We start from the raw sequence: 25,067 nt of genomic DNA, 5'->3' as shown, positions 1-25,067 counted from the left end.
GGTGGGGGGGTGATCAATCCGGGGTAATTCCGTGAACGTGCCTTTCATTGCTGCAGATTTGAGAGAATGGAAGAGGAGGTGGCAAGTAGGTAGATAAGTGAATACACAGTTGGTTTCCTTGCAGGATTGGGGAAGAGCTCTCAAGACAGATAGATGAGGGATAGATGGATAGCTTACGTGGCTAGGTAGGAGAGATAGAAGGGAGGAATTTTTCGATGGATGGCTGGTGAATGGAAATAGTAAAAGGAAAGGAGGTCTAAGTCCTGGTCCCGGCCCCGTGTTCCAGTCCAATGGGACTACTACTGTTGCTACAGCTCATTCTTCAGTCGAGAGAGTTTGAAGCTATGTTTTATATTGGTTTTATCGCGTGTTGAGGATTTGTTGGGGGGGGGGGGAAGGGGAAGGGCACGGAGTAAGGAAGAGAAAAAAAGAAAGAAAGGGCAAAATTCAGATTTACCGCAATAGGCTTCCCGGAGCACTCACTCAGTCAATCAATGATGTGTGTGTGTGTGTGTGGGTGGGCTTGATTTGTTTTTCCCTTTCCTGTTCCTCAGATCCTTGAAATGCGATCCGCGCTATAACCCTTGCATTTACGTGGAGAACCCACCATTCCCCTGGAGGTCAAAGCGAGCGAGAGCTACGAATTTGCATGATCTGGTAGCCGCTAGGCTGGGTTCTCGAACAAAGGTCCGATTCTGAACCGGTCTATTTTGCTAACCAGTTCCTGGTAGATTGGCCCTTTCCTGGATTACATGACAAGAATCGTTCATGGGTTTTGGCTGGTCCGGGGGATGCGGCCCGGGAATTATGGAATGTGACTTGTTCAGGAGAAACGGCGGTGCTACGTACCACGTCGGTTCCCCATCGTATGGCATTTGACGGGAAGGCAGGAAATAGCAGTGAAAGACAGTGAGAAAGAGGGAGGAATTGAAGAAAAAAGAGACCGTGTGTGTATATTGGGCTTTGTGCTCCGTAGCAACCCATACATTAGTGCTGGCCGGCTTAGTGACTGGTGGTACCCGGCTGCCCTGTGTGCCCGGGTCGTTATCCCTTCCAAATGCATATCCCGGGAGTCGATATCCGTGCGCAATCCAAGCTTTAAGCTATGCATAAAGAATTCAAGGGCCGGAGAAAGTTTCGAGATCGTCTCAAAATAAGGCTAGAGTTCAGGAGGCAATTTCATCCCAATATGAGGCAATATCCGCCCTGGTGAAACGGTTTACAGATGAGTTTGTGACTCCTAGGATTATGGATGGTATCAACAACATTCTCGGAAATTTTGGCGATCGTGAGAAGTTCCCAAAGTCGTAAGCTTTATTCATGGGATGGAAGATGTCGATGGCCAATCCACTACTACTCCAGGTGAATGCCTGAGTGTATGGCACCAGCCACAGCAACATACCGTAGATCATGTCGTGCAAGATCCAGACGGTTCTATGATCTACAGTGCCGTACTCAGTAGAGTTGAGGCCACTGTGTTCCTGGCCTGACGCCCTACTTCGGCCAGTCCCAAAGGAGGAATGGCAGACTACCTATAGAGGAAATAGGCAACGGGCGTTGTGTTCACACAACAGCATCACCGTCCCTGTTGTTGTTGTTCCCAGCCTGCGCGTCCTGTCGGATATCTCTAGTATTGACTAAGGTCGGGCGGGAGTACTCCGTAAGACACCGGCGGCACCTGCTGTTTATCATTCTTTGTCTGCAAGCTGCACTTGATGCATGGTGCCTTATCCGGTGCTTCTAAGCCGCTGTTTGACGTGATGCAGCTGCGCCCAGTAGCGTCCTTCCATCCCCGTTGGCTTCTAGTCAGCAATCGATCATAGTGTCGGCACTTTCGCAGGTCAGGAGAGCAGTCGACAATGGCGGAGCCGAGTAAAGGCCGTATGGGCGATACTGTTTCTATACAGTTCAGCTCTGTGTGTGATTGTAAACGAGTCAACTCGGTGTATCAACCTCGATTGAGCATGATATGGTAGAGAGAGATAGATAGACATGGAATCCCCTTCAGCCGCGACCGGTGGCGCATTAATGCCGCGGGACGACCCCACATCATGTGACGGAGGAGCTGTCTTGTGACTCGGGGGTGGGCCTTTGCCACTGCGGGTTTGTTTGGTTTTGCCCCCACGTTAAAGGGGGCGGGCGGGAGATGAGGTAACATCAGTCAGTCAGTACGGAGTAGTCAGTCCTCTGTCACTATTGTAGCTAGCTAGCTAACTAGCTGTATTTTGTACACTGGCACTCTGGCAGGTGGCATCTGCATCGACTCGCTTCTACGCCACAGAGCAATAGTCGCCTCTGCCTGTTCTACCAGTAAGGTAGGCGTCCTGATGTTGTCAATGGTCCTCGGCAACTTTCTGTCGGCATGGACGTCAGCTCCCTCGATCAAGTGTGGATTGCTTTTTCTTGCCTTCCACTGGTGTACCGCGGGAGTCCCTCGGATGCCCTCATCGGTTGACGGATTCTCCCGAACAATCGAGGTCATCTCGAACAATGACAACCAATTGTCAATGAACAGTTGGTTGATGCTCCGAGAATTTGTGAAGCCCTTCCTACATGGGGAATCATGAGATAGCGGGTTCCAACCACGGTATAATTTCACCTCTCCTTCAGCATCGTCATCATCATCCGGAGAGTTTACCTGGGTAGGCTCAACAACACGGAGAGTATGGAGCATTTCCCATCCCATTGTTAGGGAATGACTGGGACTTCCCATAAGCTTAACCGGTCAATGTACCCAGATAAGAATGTAGCTCCGTAGAATTATGGAAAAAGGGCGTCATCCATGGAATTCCCTCTATTCTTCATGGCACACACCTGCAAGAGGTACGCCTGATGAATCGGAGTGTGGTCGAGTGGGCTAGGGCGCAGCTACGTGGCTCCCTCTAGAAGCATCGCTGTGGAACGATTCCATGCATGAAAGATGGCAGCTGAGCACTTGGATCATTGAAAGCGGAGGTGTCCGCCCCCCAGCTGCAAGCGAAGCGAATAAGCTCACCATGTTGACGGGTTTCCCTGATTTCCACCTGCCAACAGAGCTTTGGTGCCTAGGAGATAATGCTGCTCTTGGTTATTGTCTGCATTGAATATGCAAGAAAGACGGGTGTGGGCTCAATTATTAGCTATGGAGATTTACTTACTATCTACTTACTTACGTTCGCAAATGCCGATCTTGACTTAGTACTTGACTATCACTGTCTAATTAATAGCGCCTGTCTAGTTTTGGTAAGAGTTTATATCATTGCGGGGTTTACCTGGGCCATCCGTCCCCCGATATTAACTTCTCCTTCCTAACATAGGAGAGTGTGTATGAGGGTGTATAGAGTAGTACCTTCCCCATGCTACGAAGCATTCCGTAGTAAGACGTTTACTATCCGGCAATGCGATCGACTTTAACCAGCAAGTGACCACAATGTGAACCGCCTTGCAGATCGTTCAACGTCGCCGCTACTACTCAGTACTAACTCGACAGGGCCTTGTGAGGCTTGGAAACTCCCTTTGGGCCCCAATAAGCCGACGAGGTCACGACCCCTCCACATTCAGCAACTTGAACTTCTTCTTCTTTTGCTTTTTCTATTTTTTTTTTCTGATAATTTCTTTTGAACTTCCCGTATTTCATACATCGGAGAAAATTTGGAGATAGTTTGGATGAAGATGGAAAAACAATCTACACCAACGGGAAGCCCGCCTTAGTGAAGTAACTAACTACTGTACAAGCAGATGACGGCTTTTACTCCGAAGATGAACCAGCAACTTTTTATTTTCAGTTTACAACTCATCCATCAGGTGTTCGGGGAGTGAACCTGGACCTTTGACGTGGAACATCACATGATTGTAAAACGTGGGCTGACGGCTTGGGAACTGGCTGGCACTGGCTGTCAGTTTCAAAAAGGGCAGTGGTGATGGTGAATCGGGCGATCTTCTGAATCCTAGTTCCCCGAACCACTCACCCGGGGATCCGCGATGAAGGATCAAGTGTGGCGTTTTAGTCTATTATTGATATTGTTATTATTCGCAACGGGGCGTTTGGGAAGTTTTTGCAAGGCCCCGTGACAGGAAAAAAAAAAGGGGGGGTGTGGTGGTAGGGTGGGAAGGAAAGGGCTAAACCGAACAGGCGGGTAATCAATCCAGGTATCTAACTACTACTCCTTGTGAACGATTGTATCATACGTGCTGGATGTAGTATTGCCCCCCATTATTTCTTTTTATTTACATTATGTTGTTTGGGAATATACTACTACCTACCTACCGTTCTCACAAAGATAGCATCACAAGTACTTTAGTGACAGCTGGCAGGATTTTCGCCTTGTGACTATGGACGGGGTGAGGAATGAGCGAACACGAATACTCTGTTGTTGGGTCACTCAGATTAGGTATACCAGTCTCCTGAGACCGGTATTCGGAAGGGATACATAGTCATTGGACATGTGTACTTTAAATCTCAAATCAAAAGTGCTTTGGGGTATCGTGGCTTGGAGGGTAAAAGGGCATTGAAGACTTGCGATTCAGGGTACATACATACATAACTGCTGCAGACTTCAAAGGGCGCAATGAACTGATAAGAGGAAGGAGAACTATGTAGGTGTGAGATGATCATCCAGATCGGAAACGCTGCGCTCTTTCCCCGGTATGCGACTCCGCCTGGGGCATTTTGCGAAGGTACATACCACCACCGGCTAATAAGAACAAACAGTAAGGAAGATCAGTAGTGCTCAGGCCATTTCAGCCGGGATGATTGAACCATCCACGTCGACATATCATATGGATGTAGAAAGTCAGAGTTTCGATCAGACACGCTTGAGCCTAAAAGGGGATCAGGGTCGATAAGTTGGGGATGAGGTCAAGTGCCGGAATGCCCGGTTTCAGAACTAGGTCGGGTAGTCTGTGTGTAAGATGTTGATGTCTAGAGACCGGGTAACAGGAACGTGGCTTGGGGAGGTGCCCAGAATGTAGACGGTAAAACCCATGGTTTCCTTAGTCACATTTGGATATCAAAGAATCTGCCCGAAACTAAGCATGTCCGTGACGAAAGCAGTTGAACTGAATCGAGCAATAAGTCACTAGTCAGCAGGACATAACAATAATAGCCCAGCGGTGGGTGGTGGGTGAAGTGTCAAATGCCCCTGACGAGGCGAGGGATTAGGCACGGTGCCTAGATTGACAGTGATGATGGAAATGGATCTGGATGCTGGGTACAATGATGGAAGTGGCTATTATCGTTAGGTCTTCAATAGTAGTGATCATTAACCCGATTCCTACAGTATGCCAGCCCTGGCGAATTGACAAGTGCGGAGTGATATCAGCAGCACTTCGCCTCGGCCAATCGTTCGGGACCCATTTTTGAGAAGTCAAGTGACCCGATCGATTGACTGGTGAACTGTTAAAGATGCCTTGTCCTTAGTCAGCCGAGGCGATGGTCACAGGACGGGTTGATCTTTGTTTGAATGTTTGTCTAGAACGATCCCCTGTGGCCTTTTTTCTTCCCTCCCCCTGTTGTTGTCATTGCTATCTCTCCAGGGGTTTTGCTTTGTCGGTGATGCATACATAGTGCTGCCGGTCCGAGATGAAGCGAGAACCAGGGTGAATCAAGGCATCAGGTCACAAAAACTTTGAGGCTTTTTCAAAGGTGATCCATTTTGGAGGCTGCTATCCATACCTGGACGGTATTAGTATGTATCTATCCAGATCCAGGGTCAAGCTTCATCTGGTTGCAAGTGTTGGGGGGTGGGTGTAGACGCATTCACCGATGTATAGCTGGCCCTACTTGACTAGTAGTATTGTTCTTCAATACCAGTTTCGTACTTTGTTCCAAAGTGGGACTCCGGAAACAGACCGATGGTAATATTACCGGTGTTATAACAATGTATGAAATACCAGTAGACCCACGGGGTTACTCCGGATGTACCATTGCGAAAGGGGAAATTTGAATTTCAGAAAAATCAAAAATCGGAAAATGGAAAAAAAAAAAAAAAAAAAAAAAAAAAGAACGCAAATAATCCCAAGATTGATCACACATCCGGGACCACGGATGGGGAGGAGGCGCGGCTAGGAGCCCATCCTTGTACTTACCGCCATCCCCCCCATCGCTGGTCAACCACAGTACCTCTCCCTCGGTACGTACCCCCATCGGACTTTTCTCTTGTGGCCACCGTCAAATTCCCATTTTCTGCCATTTTCTGCCTCTTTTTCCCTTTTTTTCCCCTTGTATTGAACCCGTTACCAGTTCATACCGGACACTCACTCATCCACCCTCCCTCCCTCTTCCCCCCAATTCTCCACCGACCCGTCCGTTAACTATCTTGCCTTTTCCTCTTTTCTTCGTCCGCTCCACCAGCCAGACTAAGGTTCTCCTCCCCCATATTCCCCTTCGATTTTTTCCCTTCCTTCTTTCCTCCTTCACTCATTCCTCTCGCCCATCACCCTCAATCCTCATCCCCACGTCCATACCCGACCTCCCTGAACCGGCCATATCTACATACTTCGCGCCAGTACGCTTGAACCTTCGTTCAATCTTCACCCACCCCGACTGTTTTTCGTTTTCGGTCGTTTCTCTCTTAGATAGGTAGTACTGGAAAGTGTGAAGGATCCGCTTACGGAACCGGCTTCGATCAATCGACCTACCCCGGATCGATCTCTCTTGCGCCATACCACCCTCCATCTCGCACAGCAATTGTTGAACTCGACACCTGCTGCACTTGACAGGCAGCTTGGGCGCCACTTTCAATCTCAATCGACTTTCTGCAGCACGCTGCAGAACCCAAACTTGGAGGCGTTACTCTCAGTAACCTTGGAGGATCGAAGAGGTCTATTTCGCAACTTCTCGCGCCGAACGACCACGCTTGGGGGAGACGGCGACCCCGAAACTACACTCCTACGGGGAAGAAAAGAATCGTTTGAGGAACTACAACATATTCGAAATTGTGGCGTCGTTAGAATGGCTTCGCGTTTTTCAACCCCCGTTCTGACGGTGGATACGGCCAAGATCCATAAGGTCGACACAGCCAATGCGCAAAGTCTTCATGGCATGTGGATGGGTAAGTGCATCTAGTTTGTTGCGGGTATCAGTCGCGTCTGGTGGCTGACAATTGACCTCCGAATTTAGTCTTTTCGAAATGTGCCGACTATATGGAGGAAGGCCGACGTCTAGAAAACCTGAGCTGGCGACTCTGGACACGTGAGACCTTCTGTGTGGAGCCGGAGACCTCCAGCACTACCTCGGTTTTGCCACTCCTTCGTTCCGAAGCTGGGGATTTGCCAGAACTTTCCGCGAGTGTCGAATCGGCGGCGTCGGAGCAGGCTGAGCGGATAGAGCATCACATTAAACGCCCGAAGTGCTTGGACTATAAGCCGGCGGTGGTGCGTGAGGATTCTATGGCCAGCCTCGCTCGCGGAAAGGAAAAGCATATTACATCTCTAGGTTTGGAACGGATGGTGCTGAACATTAAGGAGAAGAAACACCTTGAACCCATTCCCACCGTCATGTCGACAGTCGAGCCCCCTGTCGTCGATATCACACCACGTCCTTCGACCCCTACTCCCGCCACCCCTCCTTCTGTCTCTACTGCGAGGCGAACGCCAACCCCGCCCCCGTACCCTCTCAGCCAACAACCTAACCAGTCCACTGAGTCTTGCTCGACTACTGCGCCCGAATGCAATGACAGCGATAACAATGGCAATACCGCCGGGTCTGATACTAGCGTTTCTTCGTCCGGCATTCTTACCCGATCCGAATTGATCAAGTCGCCAAGCATCGTCCGCGGATTCTCTCCCTCTGTCATCTCTTCGTCATACCGGTCGCAACCTAGATTGGCTGCCGAACCTGGCCCGGCCAAACCTCCAGCACAGCTCAAGCCTACTCCCTTCAAGAAGAAGGGCGGCATGTTCACTCTGGGAGGCTCGTCGGGTGACGACGATGAAAGCTCTTTCGAGGATCGCATGGCAATGCAAGGGCCCCATCGCAGTTCTCTTTCTGATGAATTGAGCAAGCCTTCGGCTAGTGGCCAAGATCTTAGGAAAAAGGTGGCTTCCTTCAGGGACCAGAATGAAATTATCAAGCCCATCCGTGAACGTGCTATGGATAACGAAGATGCCGTCGAGACGGACGATGAGGTTTCTGAGAGTGCTATCGAGGACTCGGACTCGGACTGGGAAGATTCGATCACGGAAAGCGGCCGATCCAGTGTTGAGGAGAAGGAACTCTTCCAGCGTGTGGATTCCCGACCCAACCTTGTTTCGCGTCGCTCCCTTCTTACCATGATGATGCATCAGCCTACTAAGATGGGAGCTCCGACCCGGTCTAGTCCAGCCCTCCAACGCTCGCGTCTCACTTCCCCCAACGGTCCCTCGATCCCTGCATCGCCGCCTGAGGACGATGATGAGAACCTGACGATGCGTGGTCCCGACGTGCCTCGTTCGAAGCCCATCATCATGAAGCCCGCCCCGCAGTCTGTTGCCCACTCCCCACGGACAACTCGTCGCAACATGCTTGCTACTGAATTGACCGAGTCTCTCCGCCGACACTTGTTGTGGGAACGTCAACAGAAGAGTGCGACTGCCAATGCGTTCCTGAAGCGCAGACATACGGCACATGACATGGCCAATCTACAAGAATACCCTGGACCGAAGGGATCTAAGGGACAGCCAGCCGGCCAGGCCGGTGGTGCTGCAACCAAGGCTACCAGTCAGGGTAAGGACAAAACCGGATCCTTTACTCATTACACCGACTTTGGACCTTGGGAATATCATGTGAAGGGGTGGTGAAGCCCTTGACTGATGATTCGACTTCCGTCTTCACCTTCCATTATCTGCGTCAAAGCATGTCCTTTCTTCTGGATCGGTAATGTTTGTTGACTATGATACCCGATACTCGAACGGCTACTCCTTGTTTCTCGTTTCTTTTCTTTTCCAAAACATGTAAAGACCGCCGACTGATTATCATCCTTGTGACACGTACCATCACGACTGCATTGCATATTGGCGCACCTAGGGATCATACGGCTGTTATATCCGACCTAATGCGTTTCGGGTCATTAGTTTGCTTTTTTTCCCCTTTTTTCTTTTCCTTTCATCTTACCCCATCTTTCAACATTGCATTGTGAGGCTGTCTGCTGTCATTATATATGGGCCATGGGAGGGACAAACGCCTTTTATTACATCCTTAATTTCACTTGTACAGATGAAATTTTCTCTTTGGCGATGCATGGTCGGATACGGTCTTCATTGTCTTGTTTTCTTTTTCTTTTTTTCACTTCTTCTTATGGGTGGACATACTGAAAAGAAAAGAGGGTTTTATTGTTTTTCTCTAATTATGGATGTGATCGGGCCACGGAGTGAGACAGCCTGCGTTTGATTATTTTGAAGCGGCAGAAAAACATTGCAAACATGCATCTTGGGAACAGCCAGTTTAGCTCTTCTTGATACCAGATACCACTACTTGTTGCTTGACTTGAAACCCGGACCATACCATTCCAGGGACTTTTTTTCACATTTTTTCCGCCGCTTATCTTTTGCGCACGTTATCACCGATGTATGCTACAGTGAGATTGCTATTTGTTGTTTTTCCACCCCCAACCCAAACCAAAAGAAATCTAGCGAAATAGAAAATCCACTTTGGATATGATATGAGATACAACATTCCTTGATTTAGCTAGCAGTAAAGTAAAAAAGAAGAGGAAGAAACCTAAATAGAGAGAGAGGGAGAGAGAAAGTGGTGTGTGTGTGTGTGGTGACGCGACTCTGCACCGAAGCCATCCATCCATCCATCCATTCAAACCATGGTGGTGGTCTCCGGCGGGCCTGGGCTACGGCGCACTGACACGTAGCATGGGCAGAAATGATCACAATAAAATAATAATAGCACATAATAATAATAAAAAATAATAAAAATTGAAGAGGAGGGTAGGGAAAAGTACTTAGTAAGTAGGTGAGGGGAACTCCTCCCCAACCCTCGAACCACCAGCTGTACCTGGTCAGAGATCTAGAATCTCTCGCACTGATCCCTTTCCCTTTCCCTTTCCCTTCCCTTCCCTTCCCTACCTTACCCTACCCTTCACATGCGCCCGATATTAAGATCCCCCCATGAGGAAACGGGACGGGAATAGGATAGTGACAAAGAAAAAGTAAGAACTCAAAAAAAAAAAAAAAAATGTTAAAAATGGAAATGAGGGGAGGCGAAAAAGGAGCTGAAAATAGAAGCTTGAAGCTTGAAGCTATGTATGTATGTATGTATTTGTTCTGTATGGTTTGTAAAACCATCTACGCAATATTAAACTACGAAGTTGAGTTTTCAACGATGATAAGAAGAAGCATGATGGAAGGTAGTAAGGTAAGGAAGGCGAAAAAGACATCTCGGGGTTCCCGTCCCCTCCCCCACCCACCTCCTTGTCATACCCCAACCAACAACAACAACACTCGATGACAGATTGCTGCCGCGCCCTTGGAGAAAACAGGGGGGTGTGGAGAGGGGGATTTGGGGGGGGGGGGGGGTAGGTATGACGGGGACAAAAAAGCCAGAAAAGCCGACTGAACCGGGTTCGGATGGGGATTATTACTCCAGGGTCACATCAGGTTCACATCATGGTCTGAACCCATCATAGTATAGTTGCTGGATAGATAACATCATCATCTAAACTAGTTCGATTCACCGAACTACTACGATTAGCTGTTGGTGGTGTTGTGGTCCACGAGATCTTAGTATAGTTCTATTTAGCTTTTTCGATGGAATAAGGATGGATACATGCAGATCAGGGAGAAAAGTGTGTGTGTGTGTGTGAGAGAGAGAGTGTCTGCGCGCACATGTGTTCATAAAGTATATCGGGGTCGACTAGATCAAGAAAACCCGGTCGGTAATTTGCGTCACTTGTTGGATGGAAGCTGTTCGATTGAGTTAGACGGGCGGTTTTTGTCGGAACTTTGTACATGTCTTGGAAGGTTAACTTTGTTTTTTTCTAATTCTATTTATTTTTTGTTCTGTCCATGTGCTTTTTTTGGTTTTGGGTTAGGCATATTGATCCGAGGTATTATTATAGTTGGCATGGCATGGCATGGCGTTGATGGAGTACTATGATGGATGATGAGTTGGTGAAAGATATTGTTTGTCAGGTATTAAGATTAACTTCAACTGGATGAGGTGCAGCAGCAGCAGCTCGTAATCAGCCCCTGTTAGAGTTGGAAAACGGTCGCAAGTATTCTTCAACCTGCCTGTTCTAGACTCTCTCTCGCTCTCCCGTGAAGACTCGAGCTCAACAACTGCCGTATGCGATTGAACTGCCGTGGAGGCTATTGCGCAGTGCCGTTGGAAATAAGCAGGTCATCTGCGTAAGCCTTGCAGATTTACTGGGCGGGAAGAATTCAAAATTCTATCTATAGTAGGATCTCGTACCTGTCTACTTCTGTCTATATTCATTGATACAGTGACATACTGTAAAGCTGCCATTTGTGTAATGGTATGCAACCGGAATAGCGGACTAATCCCCAGTATAAAGTTCGGTATAAGTTGCATTGGCCCTGGTCTCGTGCGCACTGACATCTTCATTGCTTCAACCACAATGACGTAACGCGGGTACTCCCAGGAAAACCGGAGTTGAAGTAGTACTATGGAGTGGACTCTTCTTACTAATGAATTAACTACTCCGTAGATTGTTGCATTCAACAGAATCCCTCGGACCGCTGTAATCCGTTCATGTATGTCGAACAGGTCGCATTCCTTAGCTGAGACTAACTAGGTGTCATCAAATTAGCTGGGTAACTAACCACTGCAGTAAGTAGACACCAGAATAATAACACGCACAAATGGTAACCAACCGAATTTCAACCCGCAAAAAAGCAAACATAAGCACAATCCCGAAAAAGGGTCGGATCGGATCCATTGGAAGGAAGAAAAGCATACTGTGTACTCTGTAAGGAAAGTAAGAAGAGAAATTACATTATTTTTTTTCCTTCTCCCTCCTGATTTTCCTCTTAATTCTCCACAATATCTCCCTGAATCTCCCGATCACCTGCACCAATGACGATTCGAGTTCCCTGCAAACTTGCAAACTCTGACGTCCGAGTCTGCCCGAAAACGTGGAGCAAAAGCCAGCCCGTGGTTCTCTCAAACACCCAGACCACGGCGGTGGATCCAACCCCGACCACCAGTGCAAAGCGGCTGAGGGGGAACTTGGCCCAAAAGAGTTTACTGCCCCTGCAGAAAGTCGGGGTGGACGCCGCGCGAGTGGTTTTTTGTCAGCTGAGAGGGGGGGGGTGGTTTCTCTCCACTCTTTCCCTGGTGTCAATTCCCAGCTTACCTTGTTGCTAAGTAGTTTAGTTTTTCAAATTGCGGGTCTTCTTTCTCTTGTGGAGCGAAATTTGAGATCGGGCAGCCAAGTGATTCGTTCCCCCCCCCGAACAAAGTAGCCTTCACCGGTACTGTGAGTGCTGTTATACAGTGACACTGTATCTGAGTGACAGGTGCTGTACTCGGGCTGATTCGGGATAGTTGTATTCTATCCTTCCTTACTAATTCTCACCTTCAGCCTCCCTCTTTCAGATCGATCGCTATACGGACTATCCATCCATCAATAATCTTGATTCTTGACTTCTTCACGCTCGTTTCACTGCCTTGATGGCTGCTGGAAGTGGAGCAGTAACTCCTACATAGTACATACATCACCTTGAATCAATCAACCCCTCGACACCCTGCTTAATAAATTAAGATCCTCTCCATCATTTCCTACCTTGTAGAGAGATACACACACACACCGAGGCCCTGAAACAATAATACGTACCATAAATAATAACAACCAATAACCAACGGTGCCCGACCGAGCCAACTGAACAACCAACCAACGAGCGAGCCCAACCAGCAACCGGCTACTACCCGGCCCGACTCCCCAATGCAGCTCGGCATGCCGAAACTTCCTTGTTCCTTCCTTTCCCATCCACATCCATGCATACATACACAATGGGGTATATTCGGAACAATACCAAACAAAAACTTAACTAACTTAAGACACCGAATTATCTTGATTATATCATTTGCTCTTCTATTTCTCCGAGAACATTCTGAACTCTATTTTCCCGCACACTGTCTTTTTTACCTTCTTCGCTGGCTCACCGTTTTTCACATGGCCCCATCATATGTACGTGTTCACTTTTTTGACCGCATATAACATATGTACACTAATTATGTGGGTTGGTGGGTGAATCTAGACTTGGCTATTCTTGTTGTAAGCTGATTGTCTAGACTCGGAGAATTAGTTGACTTGTTATCCTGTTTTCTGTCTTCTTTTCTTGCTACTTGATAGTTTAGTTACGTTGCAGTAGTATGCCTCGGCACGTGGTCGGAGCGGGGAGAGAGAGAGAGAGAGAAAGGTTGTTTGTTTCAGCCTAACTATTATTCTTTCTCATTTAGTTTCTTTTCTCGGTATAGTATGTATGACGACGGTCGTTGAGGCTGACCGGGGCGCCGCGCATGGATCCTTTGATCGGGGAAATGCCGAGCTAGGTACGTATTCATTTTGCTTGGTTGTTTGTTTGTTTGTCACTCTGCTGTTAAGTAAGTTACCGCACTGGTCTGCTCCGTTGACCGGTCGGGGGAGGGGAGGCCCCCGCTTACTAGACTTGGCGGTCACATGATATCAGATTATGAACATCTAGATCTATACAACTTACAACATTATTAACCAGCGTAGCAAAAAGAACGAAAAGAAACCGAAGAAAATAAAGGAAGAGAGAACACATCCACCTACCCATATTAATTACTACCACCATAATACCTAGTCCTAAGAAGATCCCCCGGCTGATCAAACCTCTCCCAAAGCACCCTCTCCGCCTCTAATTCATCATCATACCTCCTCATCACCTTCTTCAACCCACCATACCAATCCGGAACATCATAAAGCGTATAAAACGCCTTCGTATACTCCCAATACTCCGGAAACCACCCAGAAAACTGCCAATCAACGATCCCAGCAACCTTTCCATCACGAATGATGATATTCCGTTTAGCGATATCCGCATGCGTGAAACACGTCCGATAGTATGACCCAGATCCAGATCGTTCATGACACTTCGTGACAGCTTCGCCGTATACTTTCGTAGTATCTTCTATGGGGATCGTCCCGCGCAGAAACTCATGGAATTCGTGAATGGATTTGAATGGCCCAAACGGCCAGCTTCCCACTCGGATGTCATAACATTCTCCTAGTTCTGCGGAAGCTACAAGACCTTCCTGGGGTGGTGTAAGTTGTCGGAGTTGATCGATGTAGCTAGCAACTTCGTTGATCACTGCTTGTTTGTTTGTGGATGTAAAGTTGGGGTTGCGCCATGTTTCTTGGAGGGTATCGCCCTTGATGTAGTCCATTTCGATGTAGATGCGTCCCTCGGTGGCTGGGTATGTGCGGTGAACTTTTGGGATGGGGATGGATGTGTGTTGCGCGACGTATCTTAGACCTTCTAGTTCGGCGGGGAAACATGGTCCTTTGATTAGTCGCTTGGAGCTCACTCTTACTACCTTCGGCGTGAAGGTGCCATAGCGCTTTTTGCCTAGCCATAGTCGTGTTCGAAGATAGAGTGTTACTATTGACTCGGGTATTGACATAGTTGGAGGTATGATTTGAAGCCTGAAGTCAGGCAAAGCTGACTATGATTGGATTGTTCTGCTAATCATTCAAAAGCTTGGCTACCATACTGAGGGCCATGACATCTTTGGTTAGATACTTGAGACGCATTGTGAAATGCATGTGAATATGCTTCACGATCGCTTCTGATCACGTGTACAGTATACTTGGGCGGCGTTGGCAGCGATTACCAGCCACTGATACTAGGTGGGTAGGTCCAGGTCAAAGCGTGGATGGGTACGTAACAGCACGAGTGTTCATAACTTGAATGTGATTTGTATTAATTGTGGATCAAGTCTGTCTTCTGGTTGTCTTACAAAGAAAGGACTTGTGTAAAGCGAACTAACCACGGAGTAACTAGCGGAAGGATTATGTAGAGTAATACATCCATTCTTACGGCCCAGACAACCGGCTGGCCCCCTTCAGACATCCCGAGGTCCTGATTCGACTACCCAGAATCTCAAACCACCACTAGTATCAGCCACCTACCAGCTGTTTCCAGAGGCGAAAAATGCCATCGGGAGGCGAAAATCAATCACATGCCATGTGTGAGTGTTTGGCGCTAACCACGTTTACGGTCGCAAGGCAACCGATGATGCCGATTTTGGTGTGGTGCGCCTTCGAGAAGTCTTCTAGAAGAGGTTTGGGGTTTGGGGATCGCAGTACGCATTTGGCTTAGAGCCGTATTATACTTTCGTTTTGTGTGGATGGATTTGTCGGTGTACTTGCCCGATGGGCTGGTATTGGTAATTTTCGGTATTTGGCGGGGGTGGGTTGTATGTAATCCGCTTGTATCGAATATCCTAGTCCTGTTTTAGCCTATACACACAGGCGACGATGGGTTCAGGTTGCGGCTAGCAGACTTTTTCTTCCTGTATAGGCCAATGACGGTGGAGATAATTGGGCTATGAGGAAGAAGATTTTGATCTCCAGATCGGTGCCCGATGGTGAATAGTCGTAGCCTAGAGGGATCTTTTGGACGATCATTCGTATCCGCTCGTTGATACTGAAATTGTGCTTCTCACCTGACCATGTATATGGATTCTGGGTGCATGGGAATACCGAACATTGTGTAGACCGCCTCGGGTAACTTGATGATTGGCCCAACCTGTTCACCTTAGTGGCCGTCCTGACATGCATGCGCATACCAATTGACTTGTTAGCTTGGTAAAGGGCTTTTTCCTTGTTGTTTTTAGGAGAAGGAAAAGCTTGCTATCTCGGCCTTGGGTGAAACAAGCCACATCACTACCTTCGTCGTCATTATGGAGATAGGCGGATAACATCCAGTTATCAACACCTTCCAAGTATAGCAACACAACACATCTGTGGCTGTTTGTGCATCGAGGCCACTCCCAGCATTAAGACTGAGCAGCCGTTTAACGTCAGTTACGGGCCCGGAGGACGTCGCTCCGATTGAGTTCATGCTATGCGTAGAACCCCGCTAGAGACAACATGGAACCGTCCATCGAAGGTCGAGACGATCCGCACTAGTTGTATCTGCCTTGCCGGAGGAGGCTAGCGTGTATCTTTGCGCGGCGAGATTCCGTCGGATGCGGGATTCCAGCACACAGAATTCCGCAAAACAGGTGACCTGTTTGGTCGTTTCAATAAACACCATTGAAAGTTGCCGGGAATCGGGACTTTTTAATTCAATGGTTTAGTAGAATAAGTATAACTGAGTCTCTATTAGGCATGGATTGCTGGATTCAGGAACTACTGTATTGTTGGTGCTGATGGCTCAGGGCCAGGTCGTATGAACGGAGTAATCACGGAGAAACTGATCCCTTTCTGAGCTAGCCGGAAGAGCTAGGAGTCACATGATGGCAATGACTTTTTCTGGTGCGGCGTACCTCGAATACGCGCTATCCCGAGGTCACAACCAATGATATGTCTCACGTTACTTCAATTTGCTGGTTCACACTTGAAGCTACGGCGTCTTGAGAGTCAGGCGATTGCTCGATTTGCTGGGTGCAGTCAATTGTAGATTGACCGTTCCCAAACCCCGATCCGTACATGTAGGCCTACCGCTTGTTTGTTTGCCGCACATTTTCCATTACCCAACACACACATTGTGAATGCCGTGTTATGCAGCCGGGGGGCTCGTAGCTGGCAGCTAGCTGTATTACCCTCAAATTAGGGTCCTAAGTCACGCTCCTGAATATCCTCGTCAGTGGGTCCAAGTTACATTCATCCGGGCTCAACTTACTCGATTCGTCCTAAACCGCAAAAGCCACCTGCGAATCAGAACAAGCAGCGCTCTGTGCGCCTAGTTAGTGAGGGGGAGGCGCGGGGAGCAAGCCCTAGTCACGACGATGATTTGGCGGGGAAGTTGGGGACGCGTTTCTTAGTGAGGCTTTTCTCTGCCCACTCCCGGCGAGACTTATTACCATTAAATCACCGTAGCACAGACAAACGTACGCCCGGTATCATTTGAGTTGTGGCTTTGTTGAAGGATCAGGGATCGCATAGGGCTTGGGAAATTAATGTCACCATATGGTGTGGTACAATGGCGTCGGTGTCTCCCTGCATATCAAGATCGGAATGTTGGTGGGATTTGGAGCCAAGTGACCGGGTATTCCGCGGGGGTTTAGGCTTAGTGGTATTGCCCGGGTTCCAACGTGGTTTTTGTCGGTATCAATAGTCCCGTTTACATACGGGGGTACTTGTGCTGTACCACTCGCTTGCTTATTCAACTCGACTCGTTTGCATTGCCCGGCCTATGCTCTTTACCAAACGGGTAAATTAGAAGATGAAGTCGCTGACAGTGGTTCAATGAGGCTGATGGAGCGTTGCACTTCGCTATCATTTGCTTTCTAGGAGGATGTGGATGAGAAACAGGATACCCATGTCCATCATTACTCCGGGTATATTCCGATTGCGAATGCCAGCCGGAGAATCCTCAGTTTACCTGCTTTGTGCAACCGATGTACATTTGCAAACAAGTCAACAGTCGTATCATCACCGCCTGGTCTGGAATCATCATAGCATCATCTGTGGCTGCTATCTCCGCTTAACTTTACCGCGGGCAAATATCGCTGGCCAAATTCCAATAAAGGAAGATCCAAAGTGTCGGTGTGATCGATTAAGTTTAACTTCCTTTCTTCATGGAGGGTAGCAGCAAGCCAATTTTCCGGTTATCAGGAGCTGTGCTGTGGGCATTGTTGGGTGGAACTCTGCCGAAGACAAGATAGGACCCTTCCACCAACTTGGGTACACTAGGTTAGAACTTTAGGTAACCGTTCCACTTACCGACCTTCCTCTTCTCGTAACTGTCGGTGTTCTGCCTTATTTGGGAGGTACGTAGATGCCCACATAGAGTATAACGTCCAGTAGGTGGAGGCCAACGTGAAGAAGATCAGTGGACATGCGCACTCCCATCATACAAGCCACAAGACGACGCCAGATACCAGACTGGGGCCGGAAAAAAAGCAAAGATAGACACACTGACATGTTAAGGTCAACGTCAGATGGTTACAGTCGAGAGATTGCACAGTATTTCCATTCCACAACTGGTGATACTTGCAGTCGGTTCGGACAGATCCAGAAGGTGGATGTTTCCCCAGATTCTCCCCGCGATGCCCAAAGATCGTCATCTGCCGGCACAATACGGGAGGGGGCATTGCCTCTCCTAGCATTCGTATCCAGTTCATCTGCCCAAAAGAAGGTGCGAATAAGGTGACCTGAAAAACACTCAGCACTGCCAGACCGACTTCCATCACGTGGTCACATGGCGGCTGGCATCACTGCAACAGTCAGCATCATTTGTACGCCCCGCGACGAGAATCCAACCCTCTACTAGATCAGGTACTTTTTTTTCTCTCTCTTTTCATCTGCTTCCCATGTCTGCCGGTGATGAGAGCCGGAGGACTGTGTCTCTAGCGTTGTCCCTCCAGCATCCGTTGGCCAGGACCTGGCGACTGTCGATCTCCGGGTCACCAGATCTCTGCGTTGGCAATTCGATCACATTGCGGATGTTCCCTTGCTCCTCCTGGAATCCCGAGATTACGCGCTGACAAGTCATCAATTCAGTGACTTCTAATATTGCTTAGCGACTTTCCCGCCGATCTTTTACGATTTTATGCTCCCCCTCCTTATTATTTTTTCACATCACACGCCCGTGATCCGGAGCAAGCAGGATACCTTGTCCTCGGGGCCCCAGTCAATGGATTCTAATCCTGGGAGATTATTGAGATGATGATGATAGAGCTACTTACTGCTGTCCTGTTTCGACGATGAGGTCAGCCTTTCACATTCACAAATCTGTCAGTCATGAGCCTCCGTCCCCTACATTAGGTATACTAGGTATACTGCAGATTCATCCATTTCTGGATGCTTCCTCCGGGCTTCGTATTCCAGGTCCAGGCCTGTCGACCAGCGCCAATACCCACCCCCCATGTACTTTTTTATGTCATTATGATCGCAATTTCCATCCCATTTAGGTATTCTATCTTGTTCTATTATCAGGCCTTCAACAACTATCCATAATACATCACTGGGTCTGACTGACACTTTCGGCCCGCAGCTTTTCTTTTTTTTGCTCGGTCACACGCTCCTTTCAAATTCCTTCCCCATATTATTGTTGTAATCCTTATTTTGACATACTCGGGCCCTTCTCCCGCAGGTGGCGCTGTATGTGTGTGAGTGTGTGTTTGCTGGCGCTCAGCCTCAGTGTTCGAAAGCAGGCTCTGGGTCGCATTCTGTACATTCATCCGCGGAACAGCAGGTCAAATGCCTCTCTCTGCTTTGCTTTGTGGCGAGATGGGGCAGAGGTCTAGCCTTATCCTCGCTGTTCTACTTGCCTTTTTTTTCCCCTTGTTGATTTAGTAGGCGCCACCGTGTGCATGTGCGCGCTCTTATCTCAATGCGCATCTTTCTTTTGCCCTGTGGTTGGTATTTCGTATACGTGGTTTTGCTGGTACGCGGATGGCCACTGTATTGATGCGCATTTCAGGGTAGGTGGGCATTGTTAGCCCTTGGATGGAAAGGGGGCGGGTTTCACAGGTGGTGGAACAATGACACGAGGGTCCTCACGTGCTTCATTCGCTTTCATCCTCGGTTTGGTCTATGGACTATGGTCATGGTTCAGGGTTGGGATGTTCGATCATGGTGCTGACTGGGCAGCGGTCATATCTCTTTCTTTGACTATGGACTGGATGCTCTAATCATACAGGATGCTTATTACAAGGTACTAGTTGGAAAAGACTGAAGATGAAAGGTAGCTTGCAATAAAGCGGGCTTTAGTTCAAGGACCCCTTGGAGTTGTCCGGGAAGCGTCGCTCCCAGCCTACAATAGCAGGCTTCATGGGACCGGAGAAGAGAGTCGAGTAATCGGTTCCAGGCACTCCGTTCCTGCCATCCACATTGAATAGCTTCAGGTGACGCACGATGGTCGCGATAATGACGCCCAGGTTAACGTAGGCGAACTTCTCTCCAATGCAGCGGTGGCGGCCAGCGCCAAAAGGCAGGTAGGGACTGGCAGTGCCCTTGGACACGCTGCCATATCCGTAGTCGACCATCTCTCCTTCTTCCTCCTTGTCAGGTTGGTTCTCCCAACGGTGTGGATCCCACCGGGTTGCGTTGGAAAAGTATTCATCACTAAGGGCTGTTACGCCTGGTGAGGCGAGTAGAACACGGTCTTCGGGGATAACGTAAGATGTGCCAGGTACTGGTAGCGGGTTTTTCACCTTGCGCATGATCGAGTGGATGGACGAGTGGATCCGTAGGGTCTCCTTGATGACACTCTGGAGGAGTGGCAGCTTGTCAAGGTCCTGGTACTGCAGCGGCTCGAAGACCCCGTTCCTGTTGCTGAGGCTGGCCAACTGTTCTTGATAGAGCTCTTCAAGCACTTGAGGCTCAGAGGCTAGTCGCAACATGATCCAAGAGCTGATTGAGGAAGAGGAGTGTTGTCCTGCCATCAACAGAGTGATCATCATGTGAGCAATCTCTTTGTCCGGGACCGGCTGTCCGTTCTTGTAGGTGCAGTGCATCAGGTTCCAGATCATGTCGGACTTCTCCTCGTCTGGGTTCTTGCGCCGTTCGTTGATGATGTCTGTGTAAATCTCCCTCATCCGAGCATGAGCAGCATCACGCTTCCGGTTGTGCGGCAACGGAGCCCAAGGGAGCATAAAGTTGATGGGGCTGAACCCCTTGTCTAGATCGTGGTACAGTTCAGCGAACTCTGCAGTAAGCTTCTTGCGGACCTCCTCGCCCTGCAACGCGCGTGCAGCAGTATAGATTGTAATCTCAGCCATGGCAGCAGGAATATCAATAACTCCACTAGCGCCGTTGAACCGTGGAGAGTCCCGGAGATAGTCGAGGGTCTCCTTTTCAATCAGCTGAACGTGTGACTCGAGCGCCGCTTGCGTGAGGCCAAACTTGATGAATTTCTTTTGTTCCATCAGCTTGGAATTAGGGCAGTCGTACACAACGTCGGACCCGAACACCGGGGTGGTGAGAGGGCTGTAGACCTCTTCCGCGCTCACGTCCTTGAGTTTGCCATTGAGGATGAAATCGTTGCCTTGAACGCCCAAGTATACGGTTGTCTTTTTGCCCAGGAGCACGAAGGTGAAGATGTCCCCGTACTATTCAACCGCTTTGGTCAGTAATCATTTGCAATTGCATGATGCACAATGGCTGACCTTTTTCCTGCAGGAGAAGAAGAATGCATAGGGATCCATTCCATAGCTGATTGTGCTTCCCAGGAAGGGAATCCAATGGAAGACAACGGGTGGTTCTTTCTCGTTGCGAACGAGCAATTGGCGCGCGATATTCAAGACTATCGCAACGAGCAACGCTGCGGAAGCGTAGGCGCCTGCGACAGCAAGATATGCCATCCTGGAAGCGACCGTAGGCAGAGAAAAGGACCAATTGATGGGGAAGGTGTTTTGTAAAGGAGAAAGTCAGGAGCAAGACATCGAAGGAGTAGGTTGTGGTCGGCTCATGACTGTCTGAAGATTAACGTAAACAGCTCTAGGCGCCACGAGTTATTAGATATCACTCCCAAGATCTTACCCCTGGCACTGAGCTACATCGGTCCATACCACTGTAATGGTTCGCAAACACTGTCAGCAACGGAAGGAGGCATTGCTCACGGTGGTTCCTGAGCCGGATCAGACCACTTGGAGATCCTTTGGATAAAGTGTCGAACCATGCAAGGCTCCAGTGATGTTGACAGTCACTCTGGCCACTCACAGCTGTGTCTGGAGCATTTAGTGGATTGGGGGCAATCGCTGCCATCGTATTGGATACGCCCGCACATCATTGGACCATTCCTTCTTGCCTGGACCGGGTCTCCAACTAACCCCTTTTATCGTCAGCATCGCCACTATGTGGCTTCAACTGTGGATGCTTAGCTTTCGAGAGCTTTCTGCTCGGTTCACTTTGATATCAAACAGTCAAATGGATTTTAGACATCACGACTCAAGATGAGTCATGATGATGGCGACCAGCTTTTGACTCAAAAACTGCCAATCCAGACAGTCATTCGCCTGCCTTACCCCTTTGGGACTAGCTGTCCCGTGAGCTCCACCCGCCGCCCGCAAATATACATCCGCTCCGATACCTGTTTCTTGCCATGTAGTTCACCAGTCTATTCGATTTATCCTACAGCAGCTCAATTAAAGGCATTCCAACATGAGCAACGCACAAACAGGGAGCTCTGCGGGTGCTAGCTCTGCGGGTGCTAGCTCTGCTGCCGGTCAACGACCAGTGTCCAAAGCAGAAGCCTCGAACCCGCGAGAGTTCCAGCTCAACCAGCTCAGAAGACGGTTCAATCCGACAGAAACCAGCAATGACGATGGAACCACATTGAGTTTCGGCTTGGCTCCTTCGGATCCTGACTTTCCGTTTGATATGGACAAGCTTCAGTGTATCTTGCATGTTCCCGGGACATTTCCGGCGCAAGGACGGCCGTCTATCAAAGTCACCAACCCTGAAATGGGCAGTGCGTTTCAGGAAAATATCTCGAGAGGATTCGATGATATAGTCGATAGCACTATCAGAAGTGGTAGTCGTGGGACTTTGCTCAGCTGGATGAACAGTCTCGATCGGCATTTGGAGCGTTTGCTCACTACTACGGAACGGGGGCCTACGTTGAAGTTCGTGCCTAACGTGGGCGGCAAAGGGAAGCCAGAGGAGCAGAAGCTAGTGTCAAAGATGAGCTCTTTAGCTGTGTCTTCTGGGAAGAAGACCAACTCAACTCAGGTGGAAGCAGCGAGCCCTCAGCCTCCGAAACCCGTATACACCGCGGAAGAGAAGGCTCAGGCGGAGAAAAGAAGAACAGTTGAGACGAAGCAACTTGACGCTCGTCTGGGAAGGCTGCCTCTTTTTCAAAAGTCCAGCGACGGTCTGTCGTTCGTTATTCCAATCCAACCGACTAAGCTAGATCGTCTGCCTATTTCTGTTCGCTCCGTCAAGACAGTGAAGCTCCTGGTGCCTAGCTTGTATCCTCTTGAACCGAGCACTGTTCATTTGCAGGGCATTGATAGCCCAGAAGGACGAGCTGTGGAAGCTGGCTTCTCGCAGTGGCTTGAAGGGAACAAACAGTTGAATCTTGTGTCGCAAGTGAACTACTTGACCAGCAATATGCATAAATTCGCCAAAACACCGCTGAAAGCCCCTGAACCAGCTCCTGTGCCCGTGGTATCTGATGATATAGTACCCAGCGAGCCTCCATCTCAGGCAGAAGGAGTGACATTGGAAGATAAACCACACGTTCACGTTGTGCCCCGCCCTCCTGAATGGGCAGTGGGCGATAACGGTAGTGACACTGACGACTCAGAGATGACTCCGTCTGAGGATGAGTTTTCTGACGACGATGAGGAAGAAGGCGGGGCTCCCGTTCCAGATCTTCCGGAGCCTACGACGGCTGAGCGTGGTGTCGCCCTCTCTTTCCCTTTTCTGGAGCTCTACGGAATCGAGCTTTTGGAGCTTGTAGGTCTCTACATCACCATCAAGTGCGATCGATGCAAAGAGCAATTGGATGTCAGAAATATTCCACAGATCAAGGACAAGAGTGATGAATTGTCTCCTAAGATCGAGAGTTGCAAGAAATGCGCAAATACCATGAGCCTCGGTAAGTACACCACATGTCGTTCAAATGCTATATGAACTACGGGAGTTGACACGCCTCCAGGGTTCCGTCGACAGCTTATGCATCCTAGTGCTACTCGTGCGGGCTATCTTGACTTGGATGGGTGCACAGTCGTTGATCTTCTGCCTAGGTAAGTTGGATCGGATGACAGCTTCCACGTTGCGCATCGAAAACGCTGACAATCTCCGCAGTAGCTTTATCCCAACCTGTGCGGAATGCTCAACAGCGTTTCCCGCGCCTGGTGTTGTTGCAGTTCGGGGCGAAAGTGCCATGGCGAATTGCCGACAATGTCACCGCAAAATGGGTATGTGTTGAATCTCCTAAACACGGACCAACCGCTTACAACTACAGTCATGAAAATTCCAGAAGTCAAGTTTCTGAAAGTGGGGTCGGCAGCATGTGAGTTCTTTATAAGATGAATTTTGACGGAATGCTGACACTATCGGCCAGATTCATCTCGTTTCCGCGAGCCTCCACGGAAGAAGGTAATCCACTACAATAATATCTTTCCTCTGAATTATGCTAATCGTCATCGACAGCCCAAGGAAGTCCTCGGCATCGTTGCTGGTCAAGAATTGCCTCGTCGTGGCCGCTGTACGCACTACGGCAAGAGTTATCGGTGGTTCAGGTAATACCCGTCATTCAGGTGCTTCATTGATATTATCTAACAATAAAATAGATTCAGCTGCTGTGCGAAGGTCTTCCCTTGCGATAAGTACGAGCACATCATGCTATCTTCCCATGTCAAAGCTAATATAAGCAGATGCCACGATGCCGCTACAGACCATCCCAATGAGCATGCTAACCGTATGATTTGGTATGTGCCCTCAATCCTGACATAGTCTACAAAGCGATCCTAACGACTACAGCGGCTTTTGCTCACGAGAGCAAATCTACCGGCCCGAAAATTGCGGAATATGCCGGGCAGTGCTGATTGGCAAAGCCGGTAGCGGATTCTGGGAGGGCGGAAAAGGAACGAGAAACAGAGTACTCATGAGTCGGAAGGGTACGTACAATCTCCTATGATTGTTTGTTTCTTATTTCATGGATGGCTGACAATCGATATAGATCCACGTAAATACAAGCGTCGTGGGGGAACAACACCAGGTGGTGCCAGTTCCTCGAAGAAGTAGCAGACTAGCGACACGATGAATGAAAATATATTCCCACGTGGGAAATGCATGTATCCTTTGTAGAGAGCCTATACAAGGAGGATGAAGTGTAGACTTTTGCACAAATACCTCATAATATCACCAAGAGACCGACACTTGTCCCAACTTAGCCTTACCATAGTAGACCAGACAATATCGCCTACTGACAACCCATGAGTGTCACATAAACAGCCGTCAACGATCTGATAAGATAGATAGACGGATAGATAG

The 25,067-nt window shown here is 48.8% G+C and overlaps 8 protein-coding genes across 8 annotated transcripts; 3 read left to right on the top strand and 5 right to left on the bottom strand.

Annotated features, from left to right (window-relative positions):
* Positions 1-1,519: 1,519 nt before the first annotated feature.
* BO87DRAFT_56828 (uncharacterized protein) lies at positions 1,520-2,245 on the bottom strand. The gene is made up of 2 exons (XM_025629390.1): positions 1,954-2,245; positions 1,520-1,899 (listed from the first exon to the last, which is right to left on the bottom strand). Exons 1-2 carry the CDS (start codon positions 2,156-2,158, stop codon positions 1,628-1,630), a joined length of 477 nt encoding a protein of 158 aa, XP_025479807.1. The 5' UTR covers positions 2,159-2,245; the 3' UTR covers positions 1,520-1,627.
* An 88-nt stretch (positions 2,246-2,333) lies between these two features.
* Positions 2,334-2,686, bottom strand: BO87DRAFT_426098 (uncharacterized protein; the record flags this gene model as incomplete). The annotated part of the gene is made up of 2 exons (XM_025627341.1): positions 2,334-2,354; positions 2,423-2,686. The coding sequence occupies 2 exons, from the start codon at positions 2,684-2,686 to the stop codon at positions 2,334-2,336; spliced, it is 285 nt and encodes a 94-aa protein (XP_025479806.1).
* Positions 2,687-6,747: 4,061 nt separating this feature from the next.
* BO87DRAFT_56775 (uncharacterized protein) lies at positions 6,748-8,922 on the top strand. The gene is made up of 2 exons (XM_025629389.1): positions 6,748-7,031; positions 7,100-8,922. Exons 1-2 carry the CDS (start codon positions 6,932-6,934, stop codon positions 8,755-8,757), a joined length of 1,758 nt encoding a protein of 585 aa, XP_025479805.1. The 5' UTR covers positions 6,748-6,931; the 3' UTR covers positions 8,758-8,922.
* Positions 8,923-12,824: 3,902 nt separating this feature from the next.
* Positions 12,825-13,309, top strand: BO87DRAFT_56762 (uncharacterized protein). Its single transcript, XM_025629388.1, has one exon. It carries the CDS (start codon positions 12,870-12,872, stop codon positions 13,143-13,145), a length of 276 nt encoding a protein of 91 aa, XP_025479804.1. The 5' UTR covers positions 12,825-12,869; the 3' UTR covers positions 13,146-13,309.
* Positions 13,310-13,653: 344 nt separating this feature from the next.
* Positions 13,654-14,917, bottom strand: BO87DRAFT_56761 (aminoglycoside phosphotransferase family protein). The gene has a single exon (XM_025629387.1). The coding sequence runs from the start codon at positions 14,573-14,575 to the stop codon at positions 13,730-13,732; it is 846 nt and encodes a 281-aa protein (XP_025479803.1). The 5' UTR covers positions 14,576-14,917; the 3' UTR covers positions 13,654-13,729.
* Positions 14,918-17,840: 2,923 nt separating this feature from the next.
* On the bottom strand, positions 17,841-18,410 carry BO87DRAFT_56600 (uncharacterized protein). Its single transcript, XM_025629386.1, has one exon. The coding sequence runs from the start codon at positions 18,308-18,310 to the stop codon at positions 17,972-17,974; it is 339 nt and encodes a 112-aa protein (XP_025479802.1). The 5' UTR covers positions 18,311-18,410; the 3' UTR covers positions 17,841-17,971.
* Positions 18,411-19,376: 966 nt separating this feature from the next.
* On the bottom strand, positions 19,377-21,808 carry BO87DRAFT_376687 (cytochrome P450). The gene is made up of 2 exons (XM_025623357.1): positions 21,233-21,808; positions 19,377-21,175 (listed from the first exon to the last, which is right to left on the bottom strand). The coding sequence occupies exons 1-2, from the start codon at positions 21,425-21,427 to the stop codon at positions 19,832-19,834; spliced, it is 1,539 nt and encodes a 512-aa protein (XP_025479801.1). The 5' UTR covers positions 21,428-21,808; the 3' UTR covers positions 19,377-19,831.
* On the top strand, positions 21,785-24,853 carry BO87DRAFT_359160 (uncharacterized protein). The gene is made up of 10 exons (XM_025621504.1): positions 21,785-23,667; positions 23,728-23,815; positions 23,877-23,989; positions 24,037-24,084; positions 24,136-24,170; positions 24,225-24,313; positions 24,365-24,400; positions 24,449-24,502; positions 24,555-24,691; positions 24,754-24,853. Exons 1-10 carry the CDS (start codon positions 22,227-22,229, stop codon positions 24,816-24,818), a joined length of 2,106 nt encoding a protein of 701 aa, XP_025479800.1. The 5' UTR covers positions 21,785-22,226; the 3' UTR covers positions 24,819-24,853.
* Positions 24,854-25,067: the final 214 nt, after the last annotated feature.

Source organism: Aspergillus neoniger, assembly GCF_003184625.1.
Source record: "Aspergillus neoniger CBS 115656 unplaced genomic scaffold BO87scaffold_16, whole genome shotgun sequence".
In the NCBI taxonomy this organism is placed as follows: Eukaryota; Fungi; Ascomycota; class Eurotiomycetes; order Eurotiales; family Aspergillaceae; genus Aspergillus; species Aspergillus neoniger.
This window is presented reverse-complemented; position numbering and strand designations above follow the sequence as displayed.